The sequence below is a fragment of the Oryza sativa genome, chromosome 1, assembly GCF_034140825.1.
Source record: "Oryza sativa Japonica Group chromosome 1, ASM3414082v1".
Lineage (NCBI taxonomy): Eukaryota > Viridiplantae > Streptophyta > Magnoliopsida > Poales > Poaceae > Oryza > Oryza sativa.
Genome location: NC_089035.1, coordinates 43,226,713 through 43,243,029, shown reverse-complemented (window position 1 = coordinate 43,243,029; position 16,317 = coordinate 43,226,713). Strand labels below are relative to the sequence as shown.

Genomic DNA, 16,317 nt, shown 5'->3' with positions numbered 1-16,317 from the left:
CTAGGCGAACAAAATAAATACAATTTGAGATGTAACAGGAAAAGCTAGGGTGCTGTTTCTGTCATATGAAAGTCTTGGTCTTGGTCGTCTGCTCGGCGCGGCGAAGAATCTCCATCAAGCATTCTCTTCGGTGTACCTTTTCCTTTTGTATCTCCATGACAAGTTGAGGGACCTTTGATGTACTTCCCTACCAAAAATCCTCTGGGCCGTAAGTGTTCCATAGACGAAAAAAAAAAGAAGAAAAAAAGGAAAAAAGAAGAAGAAAAGCGTCGTGGTGTCGTCGTCCTCGCCACCGGATTGTCCCGCCGACGTAGCGCCCTCCTCCGCCGCGCATGCCAACTGGACTAGTCAACCACGGCAGGGTAGGCGACTAGACTAGACTAGTACGCTTCTCTTCTCGCCATTTGAATGAATGCCACCGCCGCTCGATCCGATCCTGGCCTGCATGCTCAATCTCCGCCGCGCGACTGCTGCCGCCGCCGTCGACGGGCTCTGGTTCTCCTTCTTCTCCACCACGACGACTGCAGGAGGAGCCATGGAAGAGGAGAAGGCAGCCTCGCCCGTCTCCCGGCACATCATGCCGCATCTCCTCAACATGTACGTTCACCTGTTCTCTGCTTAGCTCTGTGTTGTTGATTCGGTGACGAAACAAGACAGAAAAAAAAAAAAGTTGCACGCATATGTTGCAGATACGGATCGTGCGCGACGGCTCGGGACTTCGAGATTTACGCGGCGCATGCCACATTCGAGGACCCGCTTATGCGAGCTCATGGGTACGTCTACGTTTGTTTCCTCACCATCGATCCATCATATCTCTTCTTCTTTGGCAAGGCCTTTCCATCCCCTGTTCTCCGAAAGAACAGTGTTTCGTGGCTGCATCCATGACTTGACAGATTGGTGATGGCACGACTACGCTCTTCTGGGAAGACCGGTGGCTAGATGGTTCCTGCATCTGCTCACTAGCACCGGCACTCTATGATCGAGTACCCAAGCGAACCCGACGACGAAGGACGGTAGCAGAGGGGCTACTCAACAGAGCTTGGATCCGCGATATATGAGGAGCCCTCGGATTGCAGGCCATCGTAGAGTATCTCAATCTCTGGTCGTTGTTGCGGGAGATAGAGCTCTCGGATCGCCAGGACCAATTTATTTGGAAATGGGAAAGTTCAAGCATGTACTCCTCCCGCTCCGCCTACCAAGCATTGTTCCTCGGTCGAATCCCGTTCCAATCCACGCCGATCTGGAAATCGCTGGCGCCGCCACGCTGCCGTTACTTCAGCTGGCTGGTCGCACTCAACCGCTGCTGGACGGCGGACAGGTTAAGCATCAGGGGCTTGCCCCATCCCAGCATGTGTGTCCTATGCGATCAGTACGAGGAAAGCATCAACCACATTTTGGTCGCATGCCCAGAATCAAGACAGCTCTGGTGGCTACTGCTCTCGGCAATCGGTTGCTCGGAATTAGGGCTGTCAACGAGCCTAGCTCGAGCGAGCTCGTCTGCCTAAGCTCGAGCTCGACACAAGCTCGAGCCGAGCCTATTGCACCTTCGAGCTTTTAGGCAAGCTCGGTTCGAGCTCGTTCGAGCTCGAGCTCGAGCTCGAGCTCGGTGCCGAGCTCGGCCATAAGTAGTATAATATATATTTTAATAATAATCTCTTGATAAGTCTAATTATTTTCTAGTTAATCACACTAATAAAAGAGTAGAAAATGATTAAAATAAATATATTGTGCTAACACATGCTAATTTATTGTGTAAATAGATACAAATATATATATTTATCTATTAGTTTATTATATTAATAAGGTGAACATGCAATATAGACTGTACACAGCCAAGCTCGGTTAGGCTCGGTAGAAGCTCAACCTCGGTTCGGTAAAGCTCGCGAGCTTTTACTCAAGCTCGAGTTCGGCTCGTTTGGAGCTCGAGTCGAGCTCGAATCGAGCCTAGGACGAGCCAAGCTTGAGCTGCTCGCGAGTCTCGAGCTTTTTTGACAGCCCTACTCGGAATGCTTGCCCATCAATGAAACCTCATTCCACTCCTAGTTATGTGACAAGAGGGAAACCTTACCGAGCTCTCAACGGCGAGGTTTCAATACCATTGCTACTCTCGCAACATGGACTATCTGGAAGGAGCGAAATAACAGGGTGTTCAACCAGAAGCACAGAAGCTGGACAGAAGTGGCAAGGGCAATGGCGGAAGAGGCAGCGCTGTGGCGGCTCGCCAATACTGCCATACCGGCCACGCCTTTAGAGCGCTCAGGTCGCAACATTGTATCGCGAGATTAGGGTTTAATGTTCTTGGGTGACTTCCTATAATCCCGTCTCCTGCTGTGTTTTCCCTTTAACCTGTACAGACTTTTACTCCTCTTAATACAAAGATGCGCTTCTTACGTATTCCCGAAAAAAAAAATATCCCTTCTTCTCTTTCATTCTTTCTTTCATTCCAGGGTTAAGCAGATCAAATCGGCCTTCTACACACTCCCCAAGGTAACATCATATCTGTCATGTTCCACCTCCACACAACCAAAACTTATTTCAAACTGAATTCTCTGTAATATACTATGCCTGTATGATTCATCAGTTATTCGGTGAATCCAAAATCGTGGAGTACACAATTACAGAAAACGAAACCGCGCCCGGAAAAGTCGAGGTAACTAATCAACCCAAACTTCATCGACAGTGTTTGACTATCATGCTGATCACTAACAGAGGAATTAACAATCAATCGATCTGTTTCAGATACTGATCGACAACAAGCAGCACTACAAGTTCCTGGGCAGGGCCATCGACCTGGCGTCGCTCATCACGCTCGACGTCGAGGACGGCAAGGTTGTGAAGCACCAAGACTGGTGGGACAAGAAGCCTCTCAAGAACAGGGACACGGTGAGCTTCCCGGTGGTCGGCCGGCTGGCGGAGGCGACCCGCCGCGGCGCCATGCTGCTCACTCACGCTCTCATGGGCTGCGGCAAGGACCCATAGGCCATCGCCTCCGACAGCCCTACAAGTGGACAATCTCGCTACCCGTATAAAAATATGTTTAATATAGTTTATTCTCTATTCACTAGTACTACCTCCTTTCCTAAATATATAAAGTTGGTTTGTTTAATTTTAAACGAATCAACGTCATACAAATAACACGGAGGGAGTACATTTTAGGTGGACTGTAAATTAAAGATTGTACTCCAGATGAGTATGACGTTTTTTTGCCTCATATCACTATTATGTAATATCATTTGTATCTACTACAGTACAATGTTTGCTTTACAATAATGAATGTAGTACTACGTTGTATGTAGCGCAAATTAGTGCAAGAAAAATTGTGGCAGGGGAACACTGTGCTACCACTGTGCTACACCCTGCAAGTGAAGTCTCTGCATTGTTTCTTTCAGAGAAGCCGTAGGCTGCAATGCTGCACCTGAATAGAATTTGCCGTGTAGGTGAATGCGTCGGCACCGACGACTGCGTCCACGAGATCCGAGTTAAAGGCACTTGCTTTTACTTTGCTTGCGCTGTAAATTAATTTTCGCTAAAGCCTAAAGAGGTCGTAGTCGTAGTAGTAAAAGATCACAAACTAAAGAGCTAAAGTGTTGTGTGCAGTGTGGTGTCGTTCCTTCTGCAATGATCGATACACAGATTAATTTCATTTCTATCTTCCTGTCTAACCTCAGTTCACAAATCAATCAGCTTGATTCCTTCAATATGCCTAATCAGCCCTAATCTATTTACCGTTAATACTACTCCTGTTTTTTTAACAACACTTTAATCTTTCTTGTTTTGCACGTATAAGACTAAAAACGAAGTTATTTTGGGGGAAAAAATACTCCCTCTATTTCAAGATGTATAACGCTGTTAATTTTTTCATAATATTTAACCATTTGTTTCATTTAGAAAAAAATATAAATATTATTTATTTTATTGTGACTTGTTTTTATCATCAAATAAAATATAACCTTGACTTATATTTATACACATTTATACTAAATCTTTAATTAAGACGAATGATCAAACGTTAAAAAAAAAGTTAACGGTGTCATCCAATTTAAAAATGATGTAGTACTGTTTAGCATTAGCTTTATATTTTTTTAGGAAATACTACTAGTTCCCTGACCTCCTGGCTACTGCATACTGTACGTACTGACCGAGTCTGCAGCAGCAGCAATCAACTGCCATGAATAGAGATGTTTTTCATATGGACACCGAAATGCACGTTATTTAGCGACCAGTTCGTCGTGCCCTTCAATTTCATGCCATGCAGGCGATGAGTTGGCAAAACACCACATCAATCAAGCTAAACAAACACAACACATATCCTCTGATCTTTTTCAGCCGGATTCTGGATATGAGTCGCTGGCAACTGGGCCCCACTCTGATAACGCAAAGTCGAAATCCCAAAAGTACCCCTCCTCCTTTCTCTCCCACTAACCATCGCCGGGAAATATTCGACTTAAAGTTAAAGAAGCCAACGTTAAAGACATCAAAAAATCAAAAAAGAAGAGACATAAATTCTCTTTGCTCACAGGGAGTCATCTCGTTGGCCATATATCCAAAAACACATTTCACTTCATCGTCTCGATCGATCGAGCTTCGAGCAGAGTGATTTAGCGAGAGTGATTAGTTAGCCGCTGACAATGAGACGCCAGGCTGTCGTCGAGCTCGTCGTCGTCGCGGCGGCGCTCGCCGCCCTCGCCGCCGGCATCCTCGCGGCGTCGCTCCTCCTGCTCTGGCGCTGCCGCCGCCGATCAGCGGCAGCAAACAGGCAGCAACCAGCCGTCGTCGTCGCCTCCGACGCCGAGCTCACGGTCCAGAGCCCGAAGAAGCCGGCGCCGGCCCGGCGCCGCGGCGGCGGCAGCGCGCTCCGGCGAGCGCTGCTCCGCCTCCTGTTCTGCTCCCGCCGCCGCCTCACCCGCGTGGAGCCGGCCGACTCCGCCGCCGCCGCCACGCAGGGGGAGGAAGGGGAGCAGGCGGCGGGGCCCGACGAGGAGGAGGTGAACACGTGGAGGGATCGGTGGTTCGGGCCAGCCACCGCCGCCGCCTCGCGCGCGCTCTACACCATCGACGAGGAGTCCGGCGCCGGCAGCGAGGGCGAGGAGGAGCCGGAGCCCGAGACGCCGTTCTACACGCCGCCGGCCTCCCCGCCCCGGCTCGGCGGCGGCGGCCACTCGCCGGAAGCCACCGTGTGAAGGTGAAGCTAGCAGCTGGTGTTCGTCCACGGTCCACCGCGACATGATTACCCGACCGTTTTCTTGTTTTCTTGTTGGCTAGTAGCAGGCTTGGATTTTTGTTGTCTTCTTTGATTTTTAGTTTTTTGCTCATGTCAAAACGACATTTTTTTAGCCAGGTTGCATGGTGCACAGGTACAGTGCAGTTAGTACTAGTGCTTAGTGTAGTTGTTACTACTTAATGCACGAGCAGGATGGTGATTAAGATCTAATCTCGTATGCTAGCCAGCTTGCACCAGTTGATGGAGTTGCATAGGTGCGCATGTTGGAGACAAATTTAATCTCTTTGTTCAAACATTATTCAAATTATCATGAGAAAATCTTAAAAAAAGTTGAAAATTCATATATAAAACATAAATATACAACTTCGCAAAATAACATCCACAAATAATAGAAAAAGATAAAATCCAACTTATGAGTTATGAATAGCATTGCTGCAATATATACGTGCGTGGATTTGTCTGTTTGATATACTGAGCGAGTCTGAACCTAGGCCGGCGTCCGTTTTCTTACATCGCGGAGATTTCCAGCGCACGCGAAACGAGAAGGTTGATTGAGCACATGCTCAATAATTAATTAAGCATTAATTATTATAAACTTAAAAAATAATTTATTTAATTTTTAAAACAACTTCTACATAGAAAAGTTCGTAAAAAACATTTAACGGTTTAAAAAACGTGCTAACGAAAATGGAGGAAATTAAAGTTTGGAGTCGAAGATAAGTGTTGTTGGAGTGGTAAATGTTACTGAAATCTACATTGTCATTTTTTTTAAAGAACTTTTCACGATCATTTGTATTGAATTTAATTTAAAAAATAGTAGATGAGGGGAGATCTACAAGGAATTAAGGGGTGAAAATGGTCGGAATCGGTAACATCTCTTCGGAAACGACGCTCGATCGACCGTAATTAACCATATTTATCATTTAAATTATTCAATGTCAACATTAATTGCTGAAAAAGAAATTAGAAAAAAAATAAAATTTATATAACAAAAAGGGTAACAGTGTTATGTCGATCCGAAATTTCCATCGCACATTTTCATCCCCCTCCATGCGCATGCACCAAACACTAGTCAATGTTGGACCTTTTTCTTCTCTGCTCTGTGATCTCTTGACCAGAAAATTAAGCCCCTCTATTTCTGTTGCCTGTTGCATGTATCCGAGGACCGAGGTAATTAGTAATTAAAAAGGTTCCAATTGCAATCTACTCCCCAGTATACGCCAAATAAATTGTTCCACTAGATCTTTTGCAGATGGGCGCTTAGATGAAAGCTACGCAGTGATCTATCGCTGTCTCCTCCATGAGTCACCAGGAAATACTGGAGTATACATTAATATTAGGTGGGTGTTTGGTCTGTGTGCAAAAATGTAGAACTACTACAAATGGAGTATATCACTAAGTAAGTTATGCCTTGAGAGTGCTCTAGCTAGCTAGAAATCACAGCTACCTAACCTAACATTGTTCGGTAACCTGTACTATGTCTGTACCATGCTGATGAATAATCATCATCTCATCAACTCCATTGACAATGACACACTGACACTTGCTGCTTGTGACCCAGGACAAGAACACCAAATTTTAGTCTCGACTCTCAACTATGCATACGCACACCTGACTGAAATTAGTCGCACTTTTAAGTAGGAAATTAAACGAATTCAGTCATAGATATTACTCCGTAGTACTAAAATGTTCTTTAGAAACGAATGAGTTGCAGGCAGAGCTGCATCTCGTCGATCACTTCATGCCGCGGAGAAGCTGGAGACCCGTCGGGTAGACGCCTCCGGCCAACAGGTCGGTGAAGCTGCACAAGGGTGCCATCTCCAGGAATGCCAGCTCGTCGTCGGTCAGGCGAGCCGCCGTCGTCGTCATCTGCTCCTCCTCTTCCTTGCTGCTGCCGGTGACCGTCGCCGGAGCAGACGCGCGCTTGCTTCTGCTGCTGCTGCTACCTTTCCGGGATGGAACTGGTTGCTGCTGATGAGCAGAGATGGGTTTCTGCAGCAGCGTCGTCCCGGTGATGGCGACCAAGCTCAGCTTCTTGGCTTCGTCCCTGACCTCTGCCTGCATTGGCCTGAAGGAGAAGGATCTCTTCCAGGTTTCCACTAGATCAGCGACGGCCGGGATCACTAGATTTTCCACTTGCAACGACGCCAACACCTATCAAATTCAATGTACAGTATGAGTCTGACAAGCGGCACCAACAATTGCTGAATCTCTTTGCAGTGAAAAATTAACTGAATGAATGATAAATGGATGGAGGATTGGTGATTCAGTAGGTTATGCACCTTTTCAACAGCCTTGACAAGGCGACGCATCATTCCTTGTTTCTGGTAAGCTGGCAGCGTGCCTGCGAAAGGCATCTCAGCCAGTTTCCTGCCATGGAACCTGTAACAGAAAAACAGGGCAGGACATTGGTTTGATAGTAGTAGCTGAAAAAGGTACAAAAAGGCATTTTTACCAAGGCATTCGAGTATCACAAATTCTGAACTTTATAATTGCAACTATACTGGTTATTCTCTTGCCATGTAGAAATCCTAAACTATGAAAAACAGCAGCACTGACGCTAACAGTAAAGTGTCAAAAGTGAAAGACACTGATACTGACTGAAGTAAGCTAGAGCAAAGTAATCAGAAAATAAATATAAGACATGAACTATCGCTAAGAGAAAAAAAACTGAAGAGAGAATGGATCCAAACCTCAGCAAGGCTACTGAAATGATTTCTCCATCCTTCTCAAGAACCATGGTGTAGAATCCCTCATAGTTTACTCGTTTGAACTCTGATCTGTTCGAGTACAAATGAAAGTTGTGTGACAATGTACAAATCTATCTCATATGTTTCTGAAGTTATCTTCTTGCTCTTACATATATTTTGCCAGAGAAACATATAACTGATGTTCAGTGCTAAACCATACAAAATTACTAAATATATGACACGTACATATCAGGGTTTGCATATTTTAGGATGAAACATTGAAGCAGTTGAATTAGCAATTTGATGCCTAGCAGCACATACCCTAGACTGTAGACAGCTTGGTGGAGCATATCGATCTTAGTCCTTCGATCTTGCACAGGATTAAAGCATTCATTGAGTACACCCAGAGCTACTGCAAGCTTCACATTGCTCTCAAGAATGACAGGCATGTCCTCAGAAGTGACTAGCTCATCCTTCTGAATCTTCAGGAGGGCCCAAGAAAAGCCATCTTCAGTATGGTTCATGACTCCTATCATATCTGATAGATGAGAGGACATCTGAAAAACGGATTCAGAACAAGCATAACTGAGATGTGCTCCATTAATAAAGCAGAATTTCAGAAGCTCTGTATTTGTACCGCATAATGTACAGAATTTGGAGTCTATCTATCAGACATTTATATTTTGAAAACAGTACTAAAAGGACCATTGCATCTATTAGAAAATTACGACATTAATTATATAGAAAAAAAACTACACCTCCCGATCATCGGAGGTCTAAATTATAGTGGTGTAGATTAATTTTCTTTAGATTAGGGCACACTTCTACAACCATATTAGAAATACAGTTGTGTCTCCATAAATAAACACAATAGTTGCGTAGCAAATACAGTACTCCGCACTAATTTTAAGGAAAACCGGTTAGTGTTGGACTATTGCTGAGCTAGCATATGCTATGGGAAAAAAATATCAATAACTAATTTTCACCTTTTTGCAGGTTTCGCTGCAGTATGCGCCGATCTCGAACCCAGGGCTTTGCAAAGGACGGCAGTACTGATGATCTGCAGATTAATGTGTTTCCAGTGAAGCTCATCAGTTACTATTCGGAAACACAAGGTTGATCAGATGCTAAAATGAAGGGACATGTACAATGAGATTAATTACATTTTCGTGTACACTGTTGGCATGTTGATAAACCCTGAACATCATGTGACATGCAGAGCACGCACCGGCAGAAATGGCAGCTCCAGGAGCCGTCTGGAGCCTGAAATCAAGCAAACAAAACACCCAACCAAGATTTCATCATGAATTCAAAATGCCGCAAAAACCACGGTTGCTGGCCGTAAATTGTTGTCAGTTGCTGTCTGTCAAACAGTAACCAAGATTTGATCATGAACTGGACATGAACCAAAAAATGTAAAATAGTAACCAAGGTTTGACCATGAACTGAAAAATGTAAAATAGTAACCAGGATTTGACCATGAACTGAAAATTGTAAAACAGTAACCAAGATTTAATCATGAACTGGACATGAACCGAAAAAAGTAAAACAGTAACCAAGATAATCTTGACCATGAACTGAAAAATGTAAAACAGTAACCAGGATTTGATCATGAACTGAACATGCTACAAAATCAATCACAGTTTCTGTCTGAAAATTATTCAGTCTTGTGACCTGGATGGCGAGGCAATCTGGATGGAAGGTGGAGGGGCAGGTGTCGCAGCAGAGCAGCTGGCCGCCGTCGGCGCAGACGCCGCAGGCGTCGTCGCTGCAATCCTTGCCGCCGCCGTTCTTCTTCACCTGATGACGAGGAGAAGAGGTGGAGACGACGACGACGCCGTCGAGGAGCTGCATCTTCTTCGTCTTCGCGAGCTTCCTCTTGGCCTGCGAGCTCTTCTCCTTCTCCTGCTCCAGCGACGCCATGGCCTTCTCCCGGGCGCGCATGGCGGTCACCCGCTCCTGCGCCCACGCCTCCTGCATGCACTTCGACAGCGGCTTCCCGGACATGAGCAGCAGCTTCTCCCATGGCTGCCCTGGCCGCTCGCACCTGGCGTGGGTTTCGAACACAGCCACGGGGACGACGGTGTTGCAGCAGCGGCAGCGGATTCCCGTCTTGGTGACCATGCCGGAGATGACCTTCTCGGCGGCGCCGGCGTCGCCCGGCACGTAGAACACCTTCGCTTTGTCCTTGAGGAAGCCGGTGTCTATCAGCCAGGTCAGCACGGTGTGCTTCTTCGCCTCCGGTGGTGGTGGTGTCGCCGTCGTGCCGGTCGCTGTGGCGTTGTTCTTCTTCCTGGCGGCGATGGCGCTGGACCTGGCGCTCGGCGAGGCGGCGGCGCTGTTGCTGCTGGTCTTGCACTTTGATCTGGTCTTGCTCCGCGTCGCCGCAGGGGAAGCGACGGCCGCCTTCTTCAGATCGTCGTCGGCGTTGCTTTGCGCGTCGGTGTTCGAGCTCGGCTGGTTGACGTCGTCGTCGACGATGATCACGTCAGCCGGGACGGTCACCTTGCTGCCAGCGGCCGCCGCCTTCTTGGCCCTCTTCCTCGGCTTCTTGTCGGATCCCGCCGCCGGATCATTGCTCACCTTGGGCGGCGCGCGCTTACGGCCGCGGCCATTTGGCGACGGAGCCGCCGCCGCCGCCGCCGCCTCCTCCTTCCCTTTGCCGGCGGCTCCGGCACTCGGCATCGCGAGCACAGGGGCCAAACGTTTCACCACCACGCCGGCATTTGCATGGCCGCCGGCCGGCGACGCGTTCTTGCTGCTTCCGGCGCCGGTATCAACGGCGATAATCTCAAGTGAGCGGCTAGTTCCGGCCATCTGCTTGCCACGGCCGGCGACGGCGCCGTTGTCGATAACGCGGCCGCTACTAGCTCCGGGTGTTCGGTAAGCGAACGTCGACGGCATCCCACGGGGGTCGGAGAATCTCCCGGAGGAGAACGACGACGGCGAGCCCCGCGGCGACATGGACGCGTGGTTCTGGAGCCACGGACTCCGGGTGGTCCAGCCAGCCAACACCATGAGCTGCTGGATCAGGTGCGGTGGCGTCGTCGTCGTCGTCGTCGTCGTCAGCATCGACGCGCCACCATTGATCGTTCGCCCCGCCATGGCCGTCCTCGCCGCCGAAGCGCCGGTGGTCGGGAACATGCCGTAGTTGGTGATGGCTCGCACCTGCGGCGACCGCAGCGCCGTCGCTCGCGGCGACTGAACATACGCACGTCCGGCTGCGACGGCGGCGGCGGCGCTGCCGGAGTTGAGCACGTGGAACGTGTTGCTGGCGGCGGCGGATGAGGCGGCGGGGGCGGCGACGGTGCCATTCTCTTTCCTCGCCGGCGCCGCCGACGACGACATAGCTGCCAACTTAGTCGTAATCCAGAGGAAAGAATCAAAACGAGATGGGTGTGTTTGCTTCCTGAAATTACCAGAAACTAAACAGGAAACGAGTAAAAACGTAGATCAAAACTTAGTTGTAATCCAGAGTGTTTGCAATCCATATTAGTATGCATTATTGTTGCTTGATTTGCATTCTGCAGCCTCTGAATCTTAATTAATGCTTTCTGAATTCGTTCGCAGCTGTAAAACGAGGTGAAGATGGAATGAAAACATGATCAGCTAAGGAAGTTCATAAAAACACACAGCAAGCAAATTAATTACTGTCAATTGTGATATATCAAATCCTTAATTTGTCCTATACTGACTCTAATGATCAGCAATCTGTGCACCTGACGATCGACATGCGTTTTCTGAATGAACGAAAATATGTATTGAGAGACACTGAGAATTAATGCGTTATGATTCATGAACAAATTTAACAACCAATTACGCGTTGTTTGCCACATTATTAATTTGCCATATACTATAAACTTCCTTCCTGCTGTCATTTGCAGATGTAAAAGCTAAAAAGCTGAATGATAATTGTGAAACGTACTCCAATATTCAGATAATTTATCACGATATACTGATCTGATTTTTTGGGCCATATTTAGTTCAGGTCTGCAAGTTGAATTCACCTCTACAAATGTTGGGATGAATGACAATATTTGGTAACGGAGTTCAGCAGTAGCATACATTTTCAAGGCATTGATTATAGATGCACCTCCTTGATGTAGCATAATTGTTGCGTATCAACAACTTTAGACTGGCAACACCATCTCACGAAAGTTTTGATACGTTTAAGGTGAGAGTTCACGGTGGAGTTTGTCGGAGATTGCCACCTCATGAACCACAGAGCTAAGGACACATTCTTTTTTTACAATTTTACCACAAGTATTCTACAAAAGGCCATATATCAAAAATCCAGTTTTATATGTGCTAAAAAATGTAATGTGGTTTTCTCAAATTTATAATTCATCATATTTCAATCCGCTACTCACTTTTATGATAATTGGTTGTAACTTTTTTGAAGCAAATGTCAGAATAAATTCAATTGTTTAAGTACCCAAAACCATTGAGTTACTCGGTTGTAACTTCTAAATAGAAACCGATTTGAAATACTCCCTCCGTCCAAAAAAAAAACTCACTTTAAGTAAGTTGTTTTTTTGTTATGGAGTCTAGATTCAAGGGGTTATTCAGTTTGATGTCATTTCTAACCATACTAATTTTTAACTAAGTTGCTATAGATGTACCTACATTTAGTTCCTTTTTTTTTTACCAAAATTTGGTAAATACATTAGAAATACCAAAAATTTGTTAGTATTATCAACTTATTAAAATTAGCATTGCTAAAATTTAATAAGATTTGTTTTGGCTATAATCCGAACAACCCCTCGAGCTAAAGTATTTTTTTAAGGAGGGAGTGGTAGGGGAAAAAAAAGAAAAAGCAAAATGGCGAGGCCGCTGCCTGACAAATGGGCCCCTTTGACGACGACTGGAGGCCTTTCTGCGCCGTCGATCCATCCATCCGGCCTCGCCGATCCCCATCACCTGCGACGGCGAGCAGCGTCGCCGGCGTCCGGCTGCCTCCGCCGCATACTCGGCTCGGTCGTCTTCTCGACCTTCACTCTCCGGAGGTCTCCTCGCTAGCCCCGCCGCGCCGATTTCCATCCATCCCTCCCGCGAGGTGGGTGCCGCCGTCCTGCCGCTTCCGCCTCCGCTCCGGTGAGCTCCCGCACATCCCCCTTCCTTTCGAATTTGCCCTAACCTTTAATATCTTATCTTCTAGATCTGGAAGCTATAGTTTTTTCTCTTTTTCCTATTAAACCTTAATACTCTCAATACTAAGAACAGTTTTTTTCCCCAACTCCCCTGAAATGTTTATTTTCTGAACTTATGGTGGATATAGGTTGGCTCCTGAAGTTGATTAGGTGGTGCCATGGGTTCAAAGGATTCTCAAGTCGAAGCTACTTTACAAGATGGGAACAAAGAAGATGAAGAGGATGGTACTGTTTCTTTTTTTTTTTTTTGGAGCATCTACTTTCTATAATTCTTTGGGACAATTTGGACAAAACTGTGACCCTGTTGTGTTGTGTTGTTGCTGTGGTGCATGCAGATTGGGAGGCGATTGCAGATCGTGGTGAAAACGATGAGACGCTAACGCTAGCGCGTTCTCTCGAGCAGCAAGCAAAGGTTTCTCCTAGTAGTTCTTCTGAGAAAATTAGCACTCCATCTTCAGGGCCCAAGAGGAGGGGAAGGGGTTCGTTTCTTTACGACAAGAGTGTTCTATACAGTGATCAGTGTGGTCTAGAAAATGATATGGATGAACAAGAGTCTAATGATCAGAGTGGATCAAAGGGCCGTGTGGATGAGCAGAAACACAAGAGTAATGCAGGTATGATCAGGGGATCCATTTCTACGTGTCCAGGTAGCCTGTTCATTGTGAATAAATGAAGAACTTAGTTTTTTGCTTGATTTTGTAGCTGCGAAACAATATGGGACAAGGCATGTCCTTGTTCTTTATGACTTCCCACCTAGCACACTCGCAGCAGATTTGGAAAAGATTTTCGACAAGTTTGGGGACCATGGAGTTGCCATTCGCTGGGTTAATGATACTGTTGCACTTGCAGTTTTTCGGACTCCATCAGCTGGTAATTTGATTGTTGTAGCAATTTCTTATTGACTTAATTTAGGTATTCCAACTTTTAGATGAGCCATTCATGTGGTTCTCTCCAAGGAACCAGATTGAACATGTGTCATATATGGCTACTGTGTTTACTTAGAAATTTAGAATTTTCTGATTGCTTGGAAATGTATTACATTGACTCATGCCTGTATCGAGGAACATGGCATTGTTTGCAGTTTGCATACATGAATGGCACATGGCATGCTCATACCTGAGCAAGTTTTCTTGTAATGAATCGACATAATTCACATGCAAAACTGTCCAAATTGTGTAGAGCGAAAGCAAGAGATTGCTCCTTCCATGATGATCCATTGTTCCTGTGATTGACTTGTTGCTGGTCTTAGTGCACCAGATCACTGGCATGGCAGGAAAATGGGGAGGACAACACGTTTTGGGCAAGGCTAAGTTACCCAAGATTAGTGACAACCTCCTTTTGTAGTGAAACATAGTAACTTGAACAAGGAAAAAATATTGCACCCCCCTTCTTGAAAAGAGGTTGTCATAACCTGCTAGAGTGCTGGTGCTTATTACGTTCTTTCCATCCTTAATGCAACCCAACAGCCTCAACAATGGATGGTTCATATTTTGTTTGTCTTACCTCAAAATAGATGGTGACTTATTTTCATTTGGTATGAAAAACAGTACATTCTTTGCTCTGCCTCCCCACAATTTTTGAACTGATATGTTAGGTTGCTGTGCCATAACTAAACCAGTAAAATACGAGGGGCAACCCTTATTTTGCTTGCAAGGAGAAGGGCATCTTATGATGTACGTTTCAGTTTTTATATGTTGACCTGGATCAAAACATTGTGTTTTTCAAGTTACATCCAGACTGTCAGATGCATACTTAATTCATGATCTTGTTCAATTCAATGCGGTCTCGATCTTTTTCCCTTTCTGTTGGTGTCTAGAACTTATTATTGATGACATGAACTGCCAAGCTATCAATTACTTTTGTTTCTGTACCTTATTCTGTTTTCTCACCAATCAACTTGCAGCTAATGAGGCACAAGCTTGTATACCTCCAAGATATAAAGTGCGGCCACTAAAAGAGGATGACGATCTCTTGACAAAAAATGATGGCATAGGTATGTATCTTAAATCCTGTGACTATTCTTTCCTGCTTGATCTTCTTTGCATGGATGATCTATAGGTTATATAGCTTGTACTTGAGTATTTTATTCCTACGTTCTCGATGGATACTGCGTACCATGTCTTGAGTTGCTTCTTCCGCGTTGCAGACCTTGAACCACCAACTCCAAGGCCGAAGACATCTGCAAGAACAGCACAAAGGCTGATTGCTCATGGAATGGGGCTAAGGCAGTTTACAAACTTCGGGTCAGACGAGCTGAAGAAACAAGAGGAGGCGAGGAGGAGTCGAATCGCTGCTCGACAAGCTTTGCGGGACGACGCATGGGGTTCAGATTGACTGATTCGCCGCCTTCATGGATCATCGCCTCTAGCAGCCAGGCTGCTCCCAGGCCTGGTGCCATTTTGTGTGACCTGTGGCTGTGGGTGCTTAAGACCATGTCTCTGTACTTGGGTTGGTTTGTGCCGTTTCTTTCCGACAGAGAGGAACAGAGGTAGCGATCAAGATATATAGATAAACTCGCGTCGCCCAAGCAAATGTCAAGCATGGCGGAGTATGAATTTACTGTAAGGGAATACCCTGAATTCTGGCGGTTTTGGTAGACCGTAATTCCCTGGATTGATACGTGCTTCTTTCAGAAATTCTGGAAATGTGTCTTATTTCCGTAGTTCTGAAAGGTGTTCTGCCTGGATTGAAATGATCCGTAGTTCTGATCACACCTCCGCTGCCAAAACTCATTTCAGAATTTCTACGCCAGCGGAGGCTAAGAGTTTCTGAAATGGTATACTCCCTCCGGACCAGTGGCGTGGCTCTAAAATAAAGATGGGACAGAGATATAGACAAAAGAACATACCGAGAGTATTCTCTAAGAGCAGGTACAATAACAGGCGATAGTATAACCATCTCAGCAAAACTAATGAGCTGGAGGATAGAGAAGAAGAAAGGCAGTAGGAACGGACGAACGACTATTTTGTCGCCAGCTCTACGTGAGCTCCAAGGTGAAAAAGCCTGCAGGGTAGGAATTTTCAACTTTTAAAAATGGCCATGGGTCCACACGCAAGGAGATGAATGCTATATAAAATATGCTAGTCAATTGGGTCTCACATGAAAAAAGAAATACATCTCGGGGGTTGTGATGTACTAGATAATTTGCTCTTCATATTAACTGTTAGCTTACTCTAGTTGATGTGAACATGGATGGAGCCAACAGCTGGCGATACTATTGAACCTGCTCTTATTGGTTAAGGCATTGGATAGGCGG

At 45.9% G+C, this 16,317-nt stretch overlaps 4 protein-coding genes across 5 annotated transcripts; 3 read left to right on the top strand and 1 right to left on the bottom strand.

Annotated features, from left to right (window-relative positions):
- The first annotated feature begins 236 nt into the window (after window positions 1-236).
- On the top strand, window positions 237-3,295 carry LOC4324469 (uncharacterized). Of its 2 annotated transcripts, XM_015794726.2 has the most exons (5): window positions 237-597; window positions 690-773; window positions 2,448-2,487; window positions 2,582-2,650; window positions 2,740-3,295. In XM_015794726.2, exons 1-5 carry the CDS (start codon window positions 413-415, stop codon window positions 2,977-2,979), a joined length of 618 nt encoding a protein of 205 aa, XP_015650212.1. In that variant the 5' UTR covers window positions 237-412; the 3' UTR covers window positions 2,980-3,295. The 2 variants fall into 2 exon arrangements, with proteins under 2 accessions (XP_015650212.1, XP_015650218.1); XM_015794732.2 differs by lacking the exon at window positions 690-773 and having other exon boundaries at window positions 263-597.
- A 1,176-nt stretch (window positions 3,296-4,471) lies between these two features.
- Window positions 4,472-5,431, top strand: LOC4324468 (uncharacterized). The gene has a single exon (XM_015789058.3). It carries the CDS (start codon window positions 4,629-4,631, stop codon window positions 5,178-5,180), a length of 552 nt encoding a protein of 183 aa, XP_015644544.1. The 5' UTR covers window positions 4,472-4,628; the 3' UTR covers window positions 5,181-5,431.
- A 1,285-nt stretch (window positions 5,432-6,716) lies between these two features.
- On the bottom strand, window positions 6,717-11,291 carry LOC136354941 (increased DNA methylation 1-like). The gene is made up of 9 exons (XM_066306854.1): window positions 9,745-11,291; window positions 9,586-9,705; window positions 9,075-9,174; window positions 8,898-8,971; window positions 8,233-8,468; window positions 7,915-8,001; window positions 7,504-7,603; window positions 7,210-7,375; window positions 6,717-7,083 (listed from the first exon to the last, which is right to left on the bottom strand). Exons 1-9 carry the CDS (start codon window positions 11,257-11,259, stop codon window positions 6,956-6,958), a joined length of 2,526 nt encoding a protein of 841 aa, XP_066162951.1. The 5' UTR covers window positions 11,260-11,291; the 3' UTR covers window positions 6,717-6,955.
- Window positions 11,292-12,789: 1,498 nt separating this feature from the next.
- Window positions 12,790-15,723, top strand: LOC4324467 (uncharacterized). The gene is made up of 6 exons (XM_015767628.3): window positions 12,790-13,005; window positions 13,190-13,286; window positions 13,397-13,675; window positions 13,764-13,931; window positions 14,965-15,054; window positions 15,208-15,723. The coding sequence occupies exons 2-6, from the start codon at window positions 13,220-13,222 to the stop codon at window positions 15,393-15,395; spliced, it is 792 nt and encodes a 263-aa protein (XP_015623114.1). The 5' UTR covers window positions 12,790-13,005; window positions 13,190-13,219; the 3' UTR covers window positions 15,396-15,723.
- The last annotated feature ends 594 nt before the right edge of the window (window positions 15,724-16,317 follow it).